Source organism: Notolepis coatsorum (assembly GCF_963971535.1).
Source record: "Notolepis coatsorum genome assembly, chromosome: 2".
NCBI classification, from domain to species: Eukaryota; Metazoa; Chordata; class Actinopteri; order Aulopiformes; family Paralepididae; genus Notolepis; species Notolepis coatsorum.
The window spans coordinates 172176334-172192901 of record NC_140166.1 but is presented as its reverse complement, the minus strand read 5'-3'; the positions used below and the strand labels follow the sequence as shown (position 1 = coordinate 172192901).

Sequence of the window (16568 nt, the reverse complement as noted above, 5' to 3'; positions counted from 1 at the left end):
TGACACATTTATCCAAAGACATTTGCAAATTGTGTACAACAAGTCAGCAGGAGGGTACACCTCTGACGGCTAAGGGTAAGTGGTGTTGTTCGTCAAACAGTGTTGAACTTGAGTACATAGTAGGGGTGTAAATATTTGACCCCACAACGATTCGATTCAATTACGATTCTTCAGGCAACGATTCGATGCATCATGAAATCTCTTAATTTGACCACGATTCGATTCGATACATTTTCGATCAGTTAATTCCCCCCAACATTTTTAATACACAAATGTGCCTGGGGGAACTGATTCACTCAGCATGAATGGACTATAGGTCAATAAAAAAAATCGAATAAAAAATGAATATATACATCTAATCGATTCTAACATTTTCAAATCAATGCAGTTGAATAGTCACCTTAGGATCGATGCATTGCGATGCATCGGTGCATTGTTACACCCCTAGTACATAGTAATATAGACATATTAGTATAGTAGGTAGTAGTGTAGAGATACAGTAGTAGCATAGTACATAGTAGATAGTAGTATAGACATATTAGCAAAGTACATAATAGTAAAAGCCTAAATAATAGTAAACATTTTAATAAGAAATATTGATTGAAGAGGTGTGTTTTTAGCTGACGTGACTGTCCTGACTGTGGTGGGAAGTTTGTTGGAACAAGGACAGAGAATAGCCTGCTTTGTTTTGATGACCCCCCAGGAGCCCGAGTAGGTCTCAAGCGGCCAGAAGATGCAGAGCGTAGGGGTCTTGAGGGTGTGTGTTTAGAGACCGTTGACCAGAGGTAGGAGGGAGCCTTTCCCCCTTGCTACATGGTATGCCAGGTCAAGTATAGCAACAAGTGTTGCAACAAGTCAAGCAAGGATCTCCATGTTAACATAGGCCTGGTCAATAAACCATCATCTTGAATCAGATTCCATGTTGACGATTCCATGTTGACGACACACACTGTAATAGTCTAAACACTGGGGACAAATTACAAGCCTGTTGTTTTCATTTTCCTTTGCAGAACTCTTCCTGCTGGTCGGGGGGGGGGGGGGGGGGGGGGGGCACACACAGGTGTTCTCACTTACATTACGGTTTACATTCTGGGCATTTAGTAGACGCTCTAATCCAGAATGATTTACAGAAAACAGCAACAGTAGAATCAACTCAAATTATATCTAGCCTAGGCCATAAGGACAAAACCCATTTTAAAATCACTCCATAGGGGGCACAATAGTGCCGAAAGAAATCGACTAAAACAGCCTTCCTATGCATGAAAATGCACAACACAGTGTACAAAGGTCGAGTCCTATGCCAAACTAGGTATCCTCAGATATGGAGCCAATAGTCCTGATGGTGGCGCTATAGTAGCAGTTTGGAAAATTTATAAAAAATCAATAGTAGCCTATGCACCAGAGGTGTGCAATCTTCTGAGGTTGTCCGCCAGAATGAGATGAAACTTGTATACACTAGTATACACAATACACAAGAACATAGCAAGTAGTCAAAAAAGCTTAAAACATAGGAAGCCTACAATGAAGTAGTGGAAGGACAATGAAGAAGCAAAGCCAGTGCAAAGCAAAGACAGGTCAAGGAGACGGCGAAAGTAGAAGAGAGGGGTGGTGGGTTTTCAGTCTGTACTGCGTGATTTGCTGCTCTATCAAACTGCCACGTCACTGTTGGCACAAACTTTTACTGATAATGGCAGAGGACAGGCGTTCAGCATACACACCCAGTACTGGAGATACTGTGTTTTTTATTTACATGTAGTGTGGTGGGGCAGCCATCTCGCTTAAAATATGTAAATAAAGTACTAATCGACCACAGGGGGAAAAAGGTACATATTGTACATTATGTTATAGCAATAAGTGATATATTTACGTATTTGTATTGAAAATGTACAATGTGTACATATTACAATAAGTACATATCATTTTTGTTTACTTTTTACATTTTCAGAAACCGTTTGAGTTCCCCTGCTGGGGAGTGAACCCGAGGGCCCTCGCATGGGAGGGAAGGACCTTGACCTCAAGACTACCAAGACACACTTTAGCCTTGCCAAAACCCTAACCTTAACCATACTATTACCTTAAACCAACTATAGCTGTTGAACCTTAACCCTAATCTTAACCCTAACTTTATATCTTAACCAGAGGCGTTAAGCCAACGTTAAAACTAAACTTAACCCTAATCATAGTATTGCAGTGTATGTATCAGGGTGGGTGGTTTAGTCTAGTGATGCTCGCACTCAAACTCACTTTTGTTTTGGACTTTTGCCAAAATGTAATAAATACATGACTCATATTATGAATATATTACATATGGCTACAACATGACGTAGATCATGTACCTTTTTTGTGGTCGATTTAGTACTTTAGTTACGTTTTTAGTTACGTTTCCGTGTTGGGTGGGGTTTACCTCAGGGAGGCCTTCAGCCGCCGCAGGCAGTCGGAGGCCAGAGGCTCCCTGCGACGTGACTCCAGGAAGCGCTGGGCGTGCCGGAGGAGAGCCTGGCTGGGAGGAAACAGGCCACAGCACAGCCACAGGAGGTGCCAGCCCTGCTCCAAGCTGAACCTGAGGGGGGGGGGGAGACAGAAGACGGTCACAGCCAGCCCGTCAGAGCCATCAAGCTTAATAAACGTCACTCTCAGTCATCCTGCCAGTCTGTCAGTGCTTTAGACACACACTACTATACTGTTCCACTGTGTGACTGATCGTTTTGCAGGATTGACATAGTGACCCACTGATCAGACTAGTCTTCCAGGCACTACTTCCTCTGTCACTTCCTCAGTGAGCGGCACTGACGCCACAGTTCTCCGTGTAACAGTGTGTCTGACATAGAAACAGTAACTAAGGGAGGCGGGACTTGTGGAAAACCTTGCAATTGAACTTGAACGCTACTCTAATAGATGTGATTACAGTGAAAGAATAAAAGTGTGTGTGTGTTTTCCTCATTGTGTCATTCTCTTTCTCATCATTAGCGAAATCAGACAATATCACAAAAAATCACCACTGCAGTGTATTCACACAGCGGCCATTTTGCTCTTATGTCATTCACGGGATGGGATTCCTTTCCACCCTGTTCCCACCAAAAGAAACCCATCCTGAGTATGACATAAGAGCAAAATGGCCACTGTGTGAATATGGTCAATTGGAAGGGAAGCGTCCTTTCAAATGTCTTTTCTAGCTGAACATGTGACTCCCTCTGTCATACTATTAATTTTTAACCTTTATCTCATCCCACTCCCTTCTATAAAAAAGGCTACTCTGTTTTTCTTTTCCCTCACTCTAGATTTGAAAACCTCTTTATGCTATAATATAATTATGACAACAGTAGCCCAAAGTCTTTAGGAAAACAAGGACTGGACACCAACAAGGTTTCCTTGACAACAATGTGGAAAGCGACCACTGGGACCAGGATTCACAAGGAAACACACCAGTTAGTTGTTTAATTCCTCCTCTCTGACCAAATCGAGCCTTGCGGTGGCCTACAGAAGCCGGCTTGTGTCAGAGAGATCCCCTACTGGTATTTGAATCCACAAACCAGAATAAAAAAAGAAAACATGAAATGGAGCTCAAGAGACATTTCCATCACAACCAAGATCAGGATCTTTAACACCAACGTGAAGTCAGTCCTACTCTATGGCGCTGAGACCTGGAGGACCACTGTCACCACAACCAATAAACTGCAAGTTTTCCTAAACACCTGTCTGCGCCGAATCCTCCAGATTCGCTGGCCTAACACCATCAGCAACAAAGACATGTGGCCACGAACACAACAACAGCCAGCAGAGAAAGAGATTCTCCAACGGCGTTGGAGATGGATTGGCCATACACTCCGTAAACCATCCCTGAGCATCACAAGACAATCTCTCAGGTGGAACCCCCAAGGGAAAAGAAAGAGAGGCCGACCACGAAACACCTGGCGCCGAGACTTGGAAGATGATGCCAAGAAGATGGGACACACCTGGGGCCAGCTTGAGAGGTTGGCTCAGGATCGGGATGCTTGGAGAACCCTTGTTGACGGCCTATGCCCCAAACGGGGTAAAAGGCGTAAGTAATCAGGAAAGTATCGCTGTCACTTCCTTGAACAACTACTGTACTCAGGCAAGGCAGGCGCTGAACTCCCAGTGGAGCTGCTCAGTGGCCAAGAGCAGAAGACTGTGGCTGTACTGGGAAGCTCCCAGGTCTGAATGTGTACAACAGTGAGAGAGTGAAACCAGGCCTTGCTGAAATAAATGTTGGTATTGTTGCGAGACTACATTTTAATTAAATGTCTAACACCTATATTTGCGTCATGTGATTATTGATTGGATATATCCGATTGGCCCTTTGGGGCAAGGGTGGTTGGGGAGTTTTCTCCTCAGTCTGGCTGGAGGTAGACATGCCTCGTTCCCCTTGAGTTAATACGCTGCTGCTAATAAACCTTGGGAGTCCAATGTACTGAAGTTACATTGTCCGTTGTTCATCATTCATATCACCATCGCTTTACAGTATGAAGATATTTTAGTTCTTTTTAATTGACACTGTATCACAGGCACAACACAAGCATACCGGTTGTTGTTGTTCGTCATCTGCTTCATGATCTGACAGTAGATCTCGTCTCTCAGGGCGTCGTGTTGCGCGGCCGGCCCAAAGATCTGATCCGTGAGCTCCAGAGGACTCTGCATCTGCTTGGTGGGGTAATCTCCCATGTACTTCAGGATAGGTATAGGCAACAGTCAAGGGGGGGAAACGTTTTTCTGTAACATTGATAAATATCCACAACACCATGAAATGTCTTTACAAAGTTAATTAAAGGTGCACCATGTAGTTTTGAAGCCTTCTTTGAATAGTACAAATATTTGTAAACAAAACTTCCGGCCCTGCTATTGTAAACAACAAAACGGTAAATTTTCAGTGTCCCAGGGACCCAGTTTTTCCCTGATCATAGTTTATTGTAATGTACTGTACATTTTCATATACCATAGACGTTTTCTACAACTCAACAAGTTGAAAACATATACCTAAAAACGACATACTGCACCTTTAATAAAACGATGAATATAAAAAAAAACTTGCTTAAACTGCATAGTAGACAACTAACAGAGATATGTGTATAGTACATTTCTGTGGTAAACTCCTATTCCCAAAACTAGGAAAGAATGAGAACATTCACAAAATGCATTTTAATTTTGATATTGTCGTGAGGATATCAGTGAAGGCCAGGCAGGCCATGTGGCTGACATCAGAGTGGGCCACTAGCCTCTGGAGGAGCGGCTGCCTGAGGGGCTCTCTGGAGCTCACCCACAGCCTCTCAGGAGCCACGTTCTTGGACATCACCTGACGGTTCACATCCTTAGTGGGCTGCCTAGAGTCATTGAGATGAAAACAAACAAAAGAGCTCATTAGCCTTTAACTGTATCTGACCTTGTCTCATTCTTTTGCTCTTGTGTGTGTTTTGCTGATTTGTTTTTCCATCTTTATTCTGCATATATTGGATTCTATAAATACAGTTCACTTGACTTGACTAGAGTCAAAAACAAAAAACAAGACAGCAAACACTGAATTCCATAGTATAAAACATGGACCCAGATTCCATTTAGCCTCAGGACCCAGACTTGTTCAAAACAAACAACAGAACTGCTGTTCTGATCATGTGAGGACCCAAAAGAAACATGCCGGGAGGCTTGTTTTGGGTCCCGACCCATAATTTAAAGCAGTGCATCTCAAACTTTTTCTGTCAGGCCCCCCTTTGGCGGGCCAAAATATTTTGGCCCCCCCCCCCCCCCTCACCATGTTTAAATGTATTGAAATAACACCAATATCGTGACCTTTCAAATTGTGCAACCACTTTACAACTGTGCAATTGTGCAACAACATAACAATACAGTCCAATACACACTCAAAGACTGTGCTTTTAAAAAAATAGAGACATCTTGTAACATTGCAATACAATTCAATGACACTGCTTTAAAAGAAAAGAGATAGAAAACTTTGTGAAAAACGTGTGAAAGAACTTTGCAATTTGTGCAAAAAAAGAGAAAATGTAAGTAAATTATGTGAGTCATCACAGCATTAGTGGCTGCAATGAGCCTGTTTTGCACTGCACATCTTTTCAAAACGAGGTTGCAGGCTTGATACTGCCACTCTCAAGTCATGCTCAATGTTGAGCTTAGACCTGTGCTTTGTCTTCAGTGAAGCAACAGCTGAAAATCCAATCTCACAGAGATAGGATGTGGCGAAGGGAAGAAGGATGCCCACAGCCCTCTGCCCTATGAGTGGATGCTCCCTCTCCACACCAAGCCAGAATTCACTCAGTGTCTGAGCGTCCATTGCGCGTTTGACGAGACCCCCTTGATGTGCGCCTGTAGCCCCCTCCTTTTCCCTGCCATGGCCTGCGCACCGTCAGAGCAAAAGCCCACACAGTTCTCCCATTTCAGTCCATGTTCTGTCAGGTAACTGTCAATAATTTTGAAGAGCTCATCAGCTGTCGCTCTGTTTTTGACATATTTGCAAAACAGCAGATCTTCACTCAGTGACTGGGAATTTACAAAGCGAACATAGGAAATAAGCAAACAGTCTTTATTGCTGTTAAGGCAACACGCATGTCATCCTCAAGGCTCAACTTGGCCCTATATTTTGTTTTCAGAGCTGTCATGGATGAAAAGCCAGCTTCACACAGATACTGTATGTGGTGCTGAATGGTATCAACACCTTAACTGCTGCATCATGAGATACTTGGTGGGCCATGAGATGAGATACTTGGTAATCAGCACCACACTCTGAAACTAGCTCTCCAGGTGGTATCAGATGAGATTTCAAAGAGTTCTTCCAAGAGTTTGGATGGAGATGTGTCAGGAAGCTTTGTCTCAATGTTGTCTGTAAAGGTTTTTTTATCCAGAGTAACTTGGTGATCCTTTTCTGTGTTTTATTAAATAATGATTTTCAGATTTTGAGAAATGGCATTTTCATGGAGAACAGTGCAGCTGCAACAGATAGCACTTTAGTGACAATTTTCTGTAATCAAAAAAAATAAATCTTAATTTTTTTTCTTTTTTTTTAATAAATCTCAAGGCCCCCACTGTCATGCCTCTGCGCCCCCCACTTTGAGAAACACTGATTTAAAGGAACATGCCAACTTTTTGGGAAATTAGCCAGATAAAACATTAAGAACAGGTTTCTTATTTACAATGTCGATCTGGTCCAAGAGGCCCCAACAGGAGTACAAATATACATACATTTTAGTGACTGTGGGGAACTAGGCTACACTGGCACACCTACTTTCAGTGAATGACGCTAAGCTAGGCTAACGGCGCGGCTGTTCCCTAAGCCTAATGCATGCACAGAGAAGAAAAGGGTATGTATCTGCTTGTCTTAACTCCAGGGTAGATGGCAAATAAGCTAATTTCTCAAAAAGTTGGCGTGTTCCTTTAAGAAGCGCAACCGCTGCTCAAACAAAGAGATCTACTGTAGCTTGACACGATGTTCCACGTGACAGGCACATGTGTCTCGCACTATTATTGTTGGTACGTTGTTGTTGGGCCAAGGGGAGTGTCCTGTATGTACCAATATTGGCTTATAAAGTGATTCAGGTTCAGGTTCTGATCATAGAGAATATGAAAGAAAATCCCTCCAGAGAGTCATAAACAGTTGAACACCTCCCAGAATATCTTCGGTCTCCCCCTGCCCACACTGGAGGACATCTTCAGAACGCGCTGCCTCCGTAGAGCTAGCAGCAGCCTGGAGGATGAAACCCACCCCTCCCACCACCTCTTCTCCCTGTTGCCATCTGGGAGGCGATACAGGGCCTTCAAAGCCCGCACCTCCAGGCTGCAGAACAGCTTCTTCCCCAGAGCCATCACTGAACGGAACAATCCCTGTTGCCACCACATCTACATCACTATAATATAATATATACTTGTATGTGCAATATGACAGATGTTGGGATATATGACAGATGTTGGGACATGTGCAATAATGCAATAATGGTATTCTTTAATGTGCAATATTTCTTTTCTACTGTGATGTTTTTGCAATGCTTTAAAGAAAATAATGGCAGTAAAGTGGCAGTGAGTTAGTAAAGTGGCAGTGTGTGTCTGTGTGATGGTGTGTGTGTGTCAGTGGGGGGGGGGGGGTTGTCCAGAGTCTGTGGGGGCAGAGTAAGAGAGATCTGAAGTACCTGAAGTACTCAAAGGAATACTCTTTCAGAGAGACGGGGGCCATTCTCTCCATTGTGCCCGTCTCTATCAGGGCGGTATGTAACTTCCTCTGGTCAGGGGACAGGTTGAGCATGCTCTGAAAGAGAGAGGCGACAGTGACGACATTAAATCCTCTTCAGGTCCTAGTCCTACACACAACAGTGGGCATTTCACTCCAATTATTATAATTTTGTCTTTAATGAGACAGTATAAATGAGAGAGGAAGACTGAGAACCAGCCAGGCTACATGCTGTCCTAGCTTGCTAGTGCACACACAGTATCTGGTATGTTATGTATATAATATCTATCGATATATGCTAGCAAGCTGGGATACCGCTACAGCTACAGTAATTTGGTCCCAGAGACGAGGGGGTCTTTAACCACAACAATATCTCCATCTCTAGATTCCAGTCTGTCTCTATCTCTCTATATATATATATCTCCCAAACAACTTCTATCCAAAGAAGCTTCTATCCTCAGGCCATCAGAATGCTAAATGACAATAACACTATGTAACAACCATCAAATGCACGCACAGCACACACATCCACACGCACACACTCACTACTGCAGCACCCACTTACCCACTTTAGAACACCTAAACACACATTATATTTATTGGTAAAGAATTTGCACTACAACCCATACCTCATTACACCTTACTGTAAATTGTACCTAAATTGTACCTCATCCCATTTCTGCTTTGCACTGTATAGTATATTGTATTGTAACTCAGTTACTTCTACTCTGCATTGTACATTGTATATATGTATATACTGAACACGTTTGTACACATACTTGACTTCTATTTTATACTTGCTATACTTATTTTATACGTATCTATTTTTGTCTAGCACAGTCTATGGAGCGTATCAGAAAGAAGCATTTTGTATAAAAGTATTCTGTACTTCTGTATGACAACTAATAAAGAAACTTGAACTAGATTCTAGCCTGTCTCTTTCTCTCTATCTATCTCTAGATTCCAGTCTGTCTCTATATCTATATCTATCTCTAGATTCCAGTCTATATCTATATCTATCTCTAGATTCCAGTCTGTCTCTATATCTATATCTATCTCTAGATTCCAGTCTATATCTATATCTATCTCTAGATTCCAGTCTGTCTCTATATCTATATCTATCTCTAGATTCCAGTCTGTCTCTATCTCCATCTCTAGATTCCAGTCTATCTCTATATCTTTTTTTTTTATCCACTTTTTTTCTCCTCCATTTTTCTATTTTTCTCCCATCGCAATTTAGCCGTGCCAATTCTATCCTCCCCTGTCTTGATCGTTGCTTGCATGTGCCCCCCACTGGCCGGTTGTAGGGAGGATAGAAGCCCATCACGTGTCCCCTCCGATACATGTGGAGGCAGCCAGTCACATCTTTTCACCTGCCAGCGCGGACTCTCATTGGCGAGGAGTAACGTGTAGGAGGCTCACACTGCCCCCGCCATTTTCCTGTCTCTGCTGTGCAGGCGCCCTGACCAACCTGTAGGAGTCGCTGTTTACAACGTCCAGATGACCACCCATCGACTCCCCACCCGCTAACTCTGTCAATTGAGTCAGTATGACGGCCGGCCCAAGACGGAGGCAACCGGATTTGATACCGGTGTCTCTTGCGTTGGTGACGAGCGCAATGTCTGCTGCGCCACCCAGCCGCCTCAGTCTATCTCTATATCTATCTCTAGATTCCAGTCTATATCTATCTCTAGATTCCAGTCTATACCTATCGCTATATCTATCTCTAGATTCCAGTCTATATCTATCTCTAACTGCTCCCGATGAGCAGGTTGGCACCTTGCATGGTTGCCTCTGCCATCGGTGTGTGAATGTGTGAGTGAATGGGTAAAATGTGAGGAACAAATTGTAAAGCAATTTGGATAAAAGCGCTATATAAATGCACAATTTACCTTCTTTTTTTTTACCTTCCAGTCTATATGCGCATACTCAGAGTTAATTATATTGTTATATTGTTTACACTGCCTATCTCTATATTCCAGTCTATATCCATCTCTATATCTATCTTCCAGGCCATCTCTATCTCTATATTCCAGTCCATCTCTATCTCTATATTCCAGTCCATCTCTATTTCTATATTCCAGTCCATCTCTATCTCTATATTCCAGTCCATCTCCATCTCTATATTGCAGTCCATCTCTATCTCTATATTCCAGTGCATCTCCATCTCTTTCTCTGGGCACACACCACACACAACAACAACAGTTAATCTGAGACGGACGCATCGCAGACATATCCGTCATACCATGACTTCATTGGTGGGTTTGGTCAAGGTGGGTAGGATGAGGATGAGCTCAGAGGGGACGGCTCCCGTTTTACCCGTGCGCTCATTCTGGCCCTTTATCCAGCCGCGCTCAGGAGAATACTCATCGTCTTTGATGATGATGATGAGCTCTCCTTTCTTGAAGCTCAGGAGTGTCGGGTCATCTACAGAGATGAGGAGGAGGAGGTGGTTACTAATGAAGAGATGATGAGTTGCCAGTAGACGGTACTCATAAAACATACAGGCTAAATTTATTTCAACAGTGTAGACAGGATTGACCATATTCACACGGTGGACATTTTACTCTTATGTCATGCTCCGGTTGAGATTCCTTTCGGGATTGGTGGAAAGGAATCCCAACCTGAGCATGACATAAGAGCAAAATGGCCACTGTGTGAATAAGGTCAATGGGCCTCATTTATCACTATGTCCCTACGTGTAAAAGGGTGAAAGTTGAGCAAATACTGTGCCAACAAGAAATATGCATTTCCCAAAAACGTATTATAATCCAATTTTAGGAGGAAATGGGTTTGATTTTAAAATACAATTGTATGTGTATTTGGTTTGATAAGGCTCAGCATGAAATACTGTAATATTTAGAGGAGAATAGAGCAGAGATAGTATAGTGCTTCTCCGGTGGTCTGACCTTGCCTGGTGACCTCTTTCAGGGCCACGGCGTAGACAGAGCGCTCCCTCAGGCCACCCAGGAACATGTGCACCAGCTCTGCTATGTCTGCGGCGGTGGTGCCGCTCAGGGTGAAGTCTCCTTTCAGAGTCAGGAGGCAGACCGCCTGGCCGGAGGCTTTGCCCTCCCTGGGGAGAGAGAGAGAGAGAGAGCGCGCAGTGAGAATCAGTTACACACGGACTGTGTCTCACGTCAACACAATGGTGCATTTACATGCACACATACATGTTCCAATATTAGTCAGGATAATCCAGTATTGCTTACTGTATACAGGTGTAGCTCAATAAATTAGAATATCGTGGAAAAGTCTATATATTTCGCTGTATTGATGCAGTCATTTGTGCAAAAGGAGCCCCAACCAAGTACTGAGTGAACATACATGAACATACTTTTCAAAAGGCCGACATTTCTATATTACATTTTTCTTTTATATTATTGGTCTTATGTAATATTCAAACTTTCTCAGATACTGAATTTTGGGCTGTAAGCCATAATCATCTAAACTAAAACAAATAAATTACAAATTGAATTACTGAAATAAAATAACTTTTCCACGATATTCTAATTTATTGAGCTGCACCTGTATATGATTTGGTGCGTGTAAACGCTGTATTCAGTTTACAATAGGGATAGACTTAAAGGTTATCCTGCCAGTGGGAAAACCCCGCTACGATATCATACGGACACTGAAGCATGTGAACACCTGATCCTGTGTACTGTTGGGTTTTGCGGTCTGTATTTGAGTTCTGTTTCCATGGTGATACTCGCATTATTTATGAGTGTATATTGGCATATTGGTAATGGTGATATGAACACATGGGTATGGGTATACTGTAAACACTTTACCCCCATATGTAGAATATATTTATTTATTTATGTCATTTTCAGAACAGCTGAAGAGGTGGAGGTTTGTGGATTTACATAAAACGTGGTGCTCTGCTAACGTGGAATATCTCACGGTTAAGTGCAGATCTTTCTATCAGCCTAGGGAATTTACAGCTACCATTGTGACTGCAGCATACGTATCACTGGATGCTAATGCTAAGCTAGCAATGAAGGAACTGCATGCTGCCATTAGTAAACAACTCACACCCAGAGGCAGCCTTCATTGTTGCAGGAGATTTCAAATCACTCCAACCTAAAGACTGTGCTCCCCAGAGAACCAGGCCTACTGTTCAGCCAGGGCTAACCTGAAGGGGAATCAAGTGGGCCAAGCACAGCCACAAGCTAAGGGTTGAAGAGCACTTCAACAACTCCGACCCCTGACACATGTGGCATCCAGGCCATTATGGACTACAAACCCACCAACAAATCTCCCCCAACCACTGACCCCTCCCTCCCTGATGAGCTCAATGCCCGCTTTGACAGGGACAACCAGGAGGCGCCCATCAAGGCTACTCTTCCTGCTAACCTCCAACCCCTCACTCTCTTCCCCCACTGACGTGTGTACCTCACTGAGCAGGACTAATGCATGTAAGGCAGCTGGCCCTGATGGCATCCCCAGCCGTGTGCTCAGGAACTGCTCTGAGCAGCTGACCGAGGTCTTAACTGACATCTTCAACCTGTCACTAGCCCAGGCAGTTGTCCCAGCGTGCTTCAAAACCACCTCGACTGTGCCAGTGTTGAAACACTCCCCTACCACAAGCCTCAATGACTTTAGCACTTTGGGATCCCAGCGAACAAAAAGTGCATTACAAATCCAATCTATTATTATTATTATTCTGCCCCGTTGCACTCACCCCCATCATCATGAAGTGCTTCGAGAGGCTGGTCCTGGCTCACCTCAAAATCTGGCCTTTCACCCTCACTGGATAAACACCAATTCGCCTACCATGAGAATAGGAGCACGGAGGATGCCATCTCCTTTGCGCTACACTCTGCCCTCTCCCACCTGGATGAGAGCAACACCCATGTGAGAATGCCGTTCATCGACTCCAGCTCAGCATTCAACACCGTCATCATCCCCTCCAAACTCATCTGCAAACTCGGTGACCTCGCGGGGAAACCAAGGACCTCGACATTAACCCCTCTGTCTGCAATTGGATACTTGACTTCCTAACCAACAGACCCCAGTTTGTCAGGGGCCTCATAGTGTTGACCCCACTGACCTCTGGGTAGAGAGCCCTCTGTACCTCATAGTGTTGACCCCCGTGACCTCTGGGTAGGAGAGCTCCAGCAGCCTCCTTTCCTTCTCGTCCAGGAAGGTGATACCGGTCCAGTTAATGGCCACAATGAACTTGTTTTTGGGCAGAGGAGGACCTGTTAACATACATGCGAGTAAACAAGTCATGACTCATGGCAAATGTAAATAGATACATGCACGTGCTCTTCACACAGTGTGTGTGCTTTATGCCAACATGGAGGGGTGAAACATGAATGCAGAGCCCAGTCATCCATCTGTAGCAATATCACAGGTTACTCAACAGAAAAGTCTTGTCAGAGTTGTGTAACAAACAGTTGTTAAAGAAAGCAGAATCCATCTCGTCTGACAGCAGCCACACCCCCTGCAGCTAGAGTTGCAGACGTTGCCTTTCCTCTTCATACACCCACACAACCCAGAACCAACAGATACCAACCTCACACCCTCGGCCACTGTTAAACTGCAATAGAAAAAAGGTCATATCAGCTTGTCCACCCAGCCTGGATAGTTGTATATTTAAGATTTTAGAATGTATATACATACCAGAATGTAGATCCCGGACCGTATTTTATTCTTTATTCTATTTTATTCTTATTTTTTTTATATTATTATATTCTTATTCCTACAGTATTTTAGTCCTATTGACTACCTAAATGTTTATTGTTGTTCAATGTGAGCAATCTGTAGTGCCGAATTTGCCTCGGGATTATTAAAGGATTTCTATCCTATAACCATGCCGGTTAAATATTAGTTATATACTCGTACTGGCAATCGCGTCTCGCTCTTCGCCATATCAAGATATACCTCATCTCCTGTACCTATTGTACTACATGAACGAAAACAAACACCCTTGCACTTGACCAGGCCCAGCCCCAGTGACCTCCTATAAGTCACCAGGCGTGCTCATACTCGCCCTTCCTCTTTTTTCGTTTTCCATCATGGACGTGCTTTGCACCCTGTGTAACTAGTGTTATGAAATGCAAAGAGAAATTGAACAATGTTGGGTTTTCGCCGGAGATTTGCCAGCCCCTGGAATCTTCTCGGCATGTTCCAACGGCGCCTCGTATGGGTTCTGCGGTCCTGCAGCTGGATGCATCTCGATGCATCTCCGCGTCGGGCCTGTCCTGGAGTTTCCTCGTCTTTTGACAGCAGATTGAGGGACGTCACGCAATGTTTAGCTATCGGGCTAACTCGCGTCCAGGTAGGATCTGCGCCACTAGGCATAACAATGCTGGCGTTGGTGATGTTGCTCGCGTTGTCCCGGGAGACAACCGAGTTGTGTATTGGCGCAAGGGGCAGGATATCTGGGTAAACGTTGTTGTTTTCCCGGTTATCCTGGAGCGCGCGGCTAACGCTATGCTATATGCTGGGTTACTGTTTCTGTTTTGATTCCCCGCTGAGGGATGTCTTTCTAAAAGGTCTTTCCTCCTCTTAACCATTCATACTGACGGTCAATCGGTGTCTACTGTTGGGAGTATTGCGGGGGCTTGTTTACCTTTTTCATGGGTGAATGGGCTGAGGTCTAGGGCTGGTGTGCTTTTTGTGAATATTATGAATGGTATGCGGGACTGGTTTTCTCTGGTCCGCATCTCCTTAACGTTGTGTGTATGGGCTACCCCATTCTACAGTGTATTGGTGGTGTTTCTAGTTCATTTATTCATTAACCCCTTCATGGGTGCACACCACAGTGGAGGTTGCTGGTTGCTACCACCACTGGTGCTCCGTGTTTATGAAGCAGGTGGCATCAGTCCTTTGCCTCTGGCATGTTGAAACAGTGCCCCGCCCGGCCGACGCCATGAGGTGAGTCGGCCCGGCGGGTGGCTGGTGGGCCGCCACGGTATAGAATTAGCAGCGATTAGTAACTTTGTTCGCATTGCTGTTTTTTTCTGTCAAAAATGGTGTCTGGTGGCGGGGCCATGAGGGCCAGCAGACGTCGAAACATCGCGCAAGGTTGTTGACGTTATTAGCTTTGACCTAGCCGCAAGCTATAACCGCAGGGAGGGCTAGGATGCTGTCAATGCTTGTTTACAGACATCTTGGTTGGATTAGTCTCCCTTTGAGGGGGTGAGAAGTTAAAAAAGATTTTTCCCTCCTCAGGGCTCCCCTCTCCGCAGAGGATCTTTGGTCTTCCGCTGGAGCGCGGGCGGTATTTGTCCTAGGCCCCACACCGCCTCACGCAGCGCAGCCAAAGGTGAGAGCACGGCCTCGCCAGCGGCTGTGGTGAGGCCCTCGACCAGCGGCCATGTTTCCCCCGCCTGAGGTACCCTGGGCTCAATGTCAACAGGTGTCCACAAGGCCGACAGCCTTGGCGGCCGAGGGATCGGCTACATTGGATGAGCACGCCCTAAAAAAACGTCGCCGTCCAGCTGTGTGCAGCCCGCTCTCCGGTCACTCCCTCCCCCAACACCAGCGGAAAAGGGGCTCTGATTTGTTTCCTTTGGCTGCGGGCCACGTGTCTTCAATGAAGCGCGGGCGGCCCCAGTTGATGGCTGAGACTGGGTCTGTCCATGAGAATGTTGTGCTGTCAAGCGGCTCCCACACCATAAGCTGTGTTGGTTGAGCCTGGTGTTACGTCTGTCAACTACAAGGGTTGTCAGCAGGGGGGCTCGAGACCTTTTGAGGCAAACAGTGCAGGCTTCCCCGACCTCGCCTTCGCCAGGCCGGGTATCACGTTGGTGCCTCCCACTCCTGCAAGATTGGCAGTGGTCTCGCAGGCGCGCGTGATTTGGGTGGTAGTAATATCACTGCAGGGCTACGGTGTGTAGGAACCCATGGGGGCCTTACACCTTGCATGTCCAGCTGCAGAACAACTCCTCAGCATGTTCTGGAGGGGTGTTCAGTGGGGGAGCTTTTGTCACCTAGTATGATGTCAGCTTCCCCCGTATCAAACCGGCCCTTTCTGTCGGGGTCCCCCCTTGGGTGCGATTGCCTCGTGGGTAGTGTCAGGGTCCGATGTCCCGACTCCACGGAACGCTCTGCTTGCACGGTTAGCAGGTCCAGGGTTGGCTACGCACAGCGGGTGGGACCGGGCCGCCTATCTACAGTTCCTAGCGGACCTGCGCCAAATGGCGGCGGGTGCGTTTGGGAGTATCATCAGCAGTACCATATGTCGAGGTGGATGGAGAGAACGCTGAGGCGGGGACTTGTATTTACTAGGGCTGACCCCTATTAATCGATTAGTCGACTAATCGGTCGAAAGGAGCCGTAGTCGACTGGCCAACCTCTTAGTCGAATATAATTTTTAAAAAAAAGTATCATTCTTTCCAAAAGAAAAGAGGCCTAGAAGCGTGGCTAA

General features: G+C 45.1%; 1 protein-coding gene across 1 annotated transcript in view; it reads right to left on the bottom strand.

Moving 5' to 3' along the window:
- Window positions 1-16568, bottom strand: part of myo7ba (myosin VIIBa) — a gene marked incomplete at its 5' end in the record, with an annotated part of 103962 nt that overhangs the window by 8382 nt on the left and 79012 nt on the right. The window contains 7 exons of the mRNA XM_084308396.1: window positions 2405-2560; window positions 4541-4694; window positions 5182-5336; window positions 8148-8263; window positions 10431-10612; window positions 11095-11261; window positions 13266-13392. Of these exons, the coding sequence (XP_084164522.1) occupies window positions 2405-2560; window positions 4541-4694; window positions 5182-5336; window positions 8148-8263; window positions 10431-10612; window positions 11095-11261; window positions 13266-13392 (1057 nt within the window). The remainder of the gene's footprint in view (window positions 1-2404; window positions 2561-4540; window positions 4695-5181; window positions 5337-8147; window positions 8264-10430; window positions 10613-11094; window positions 11262-13265; window positions 13393-16568) is intronic.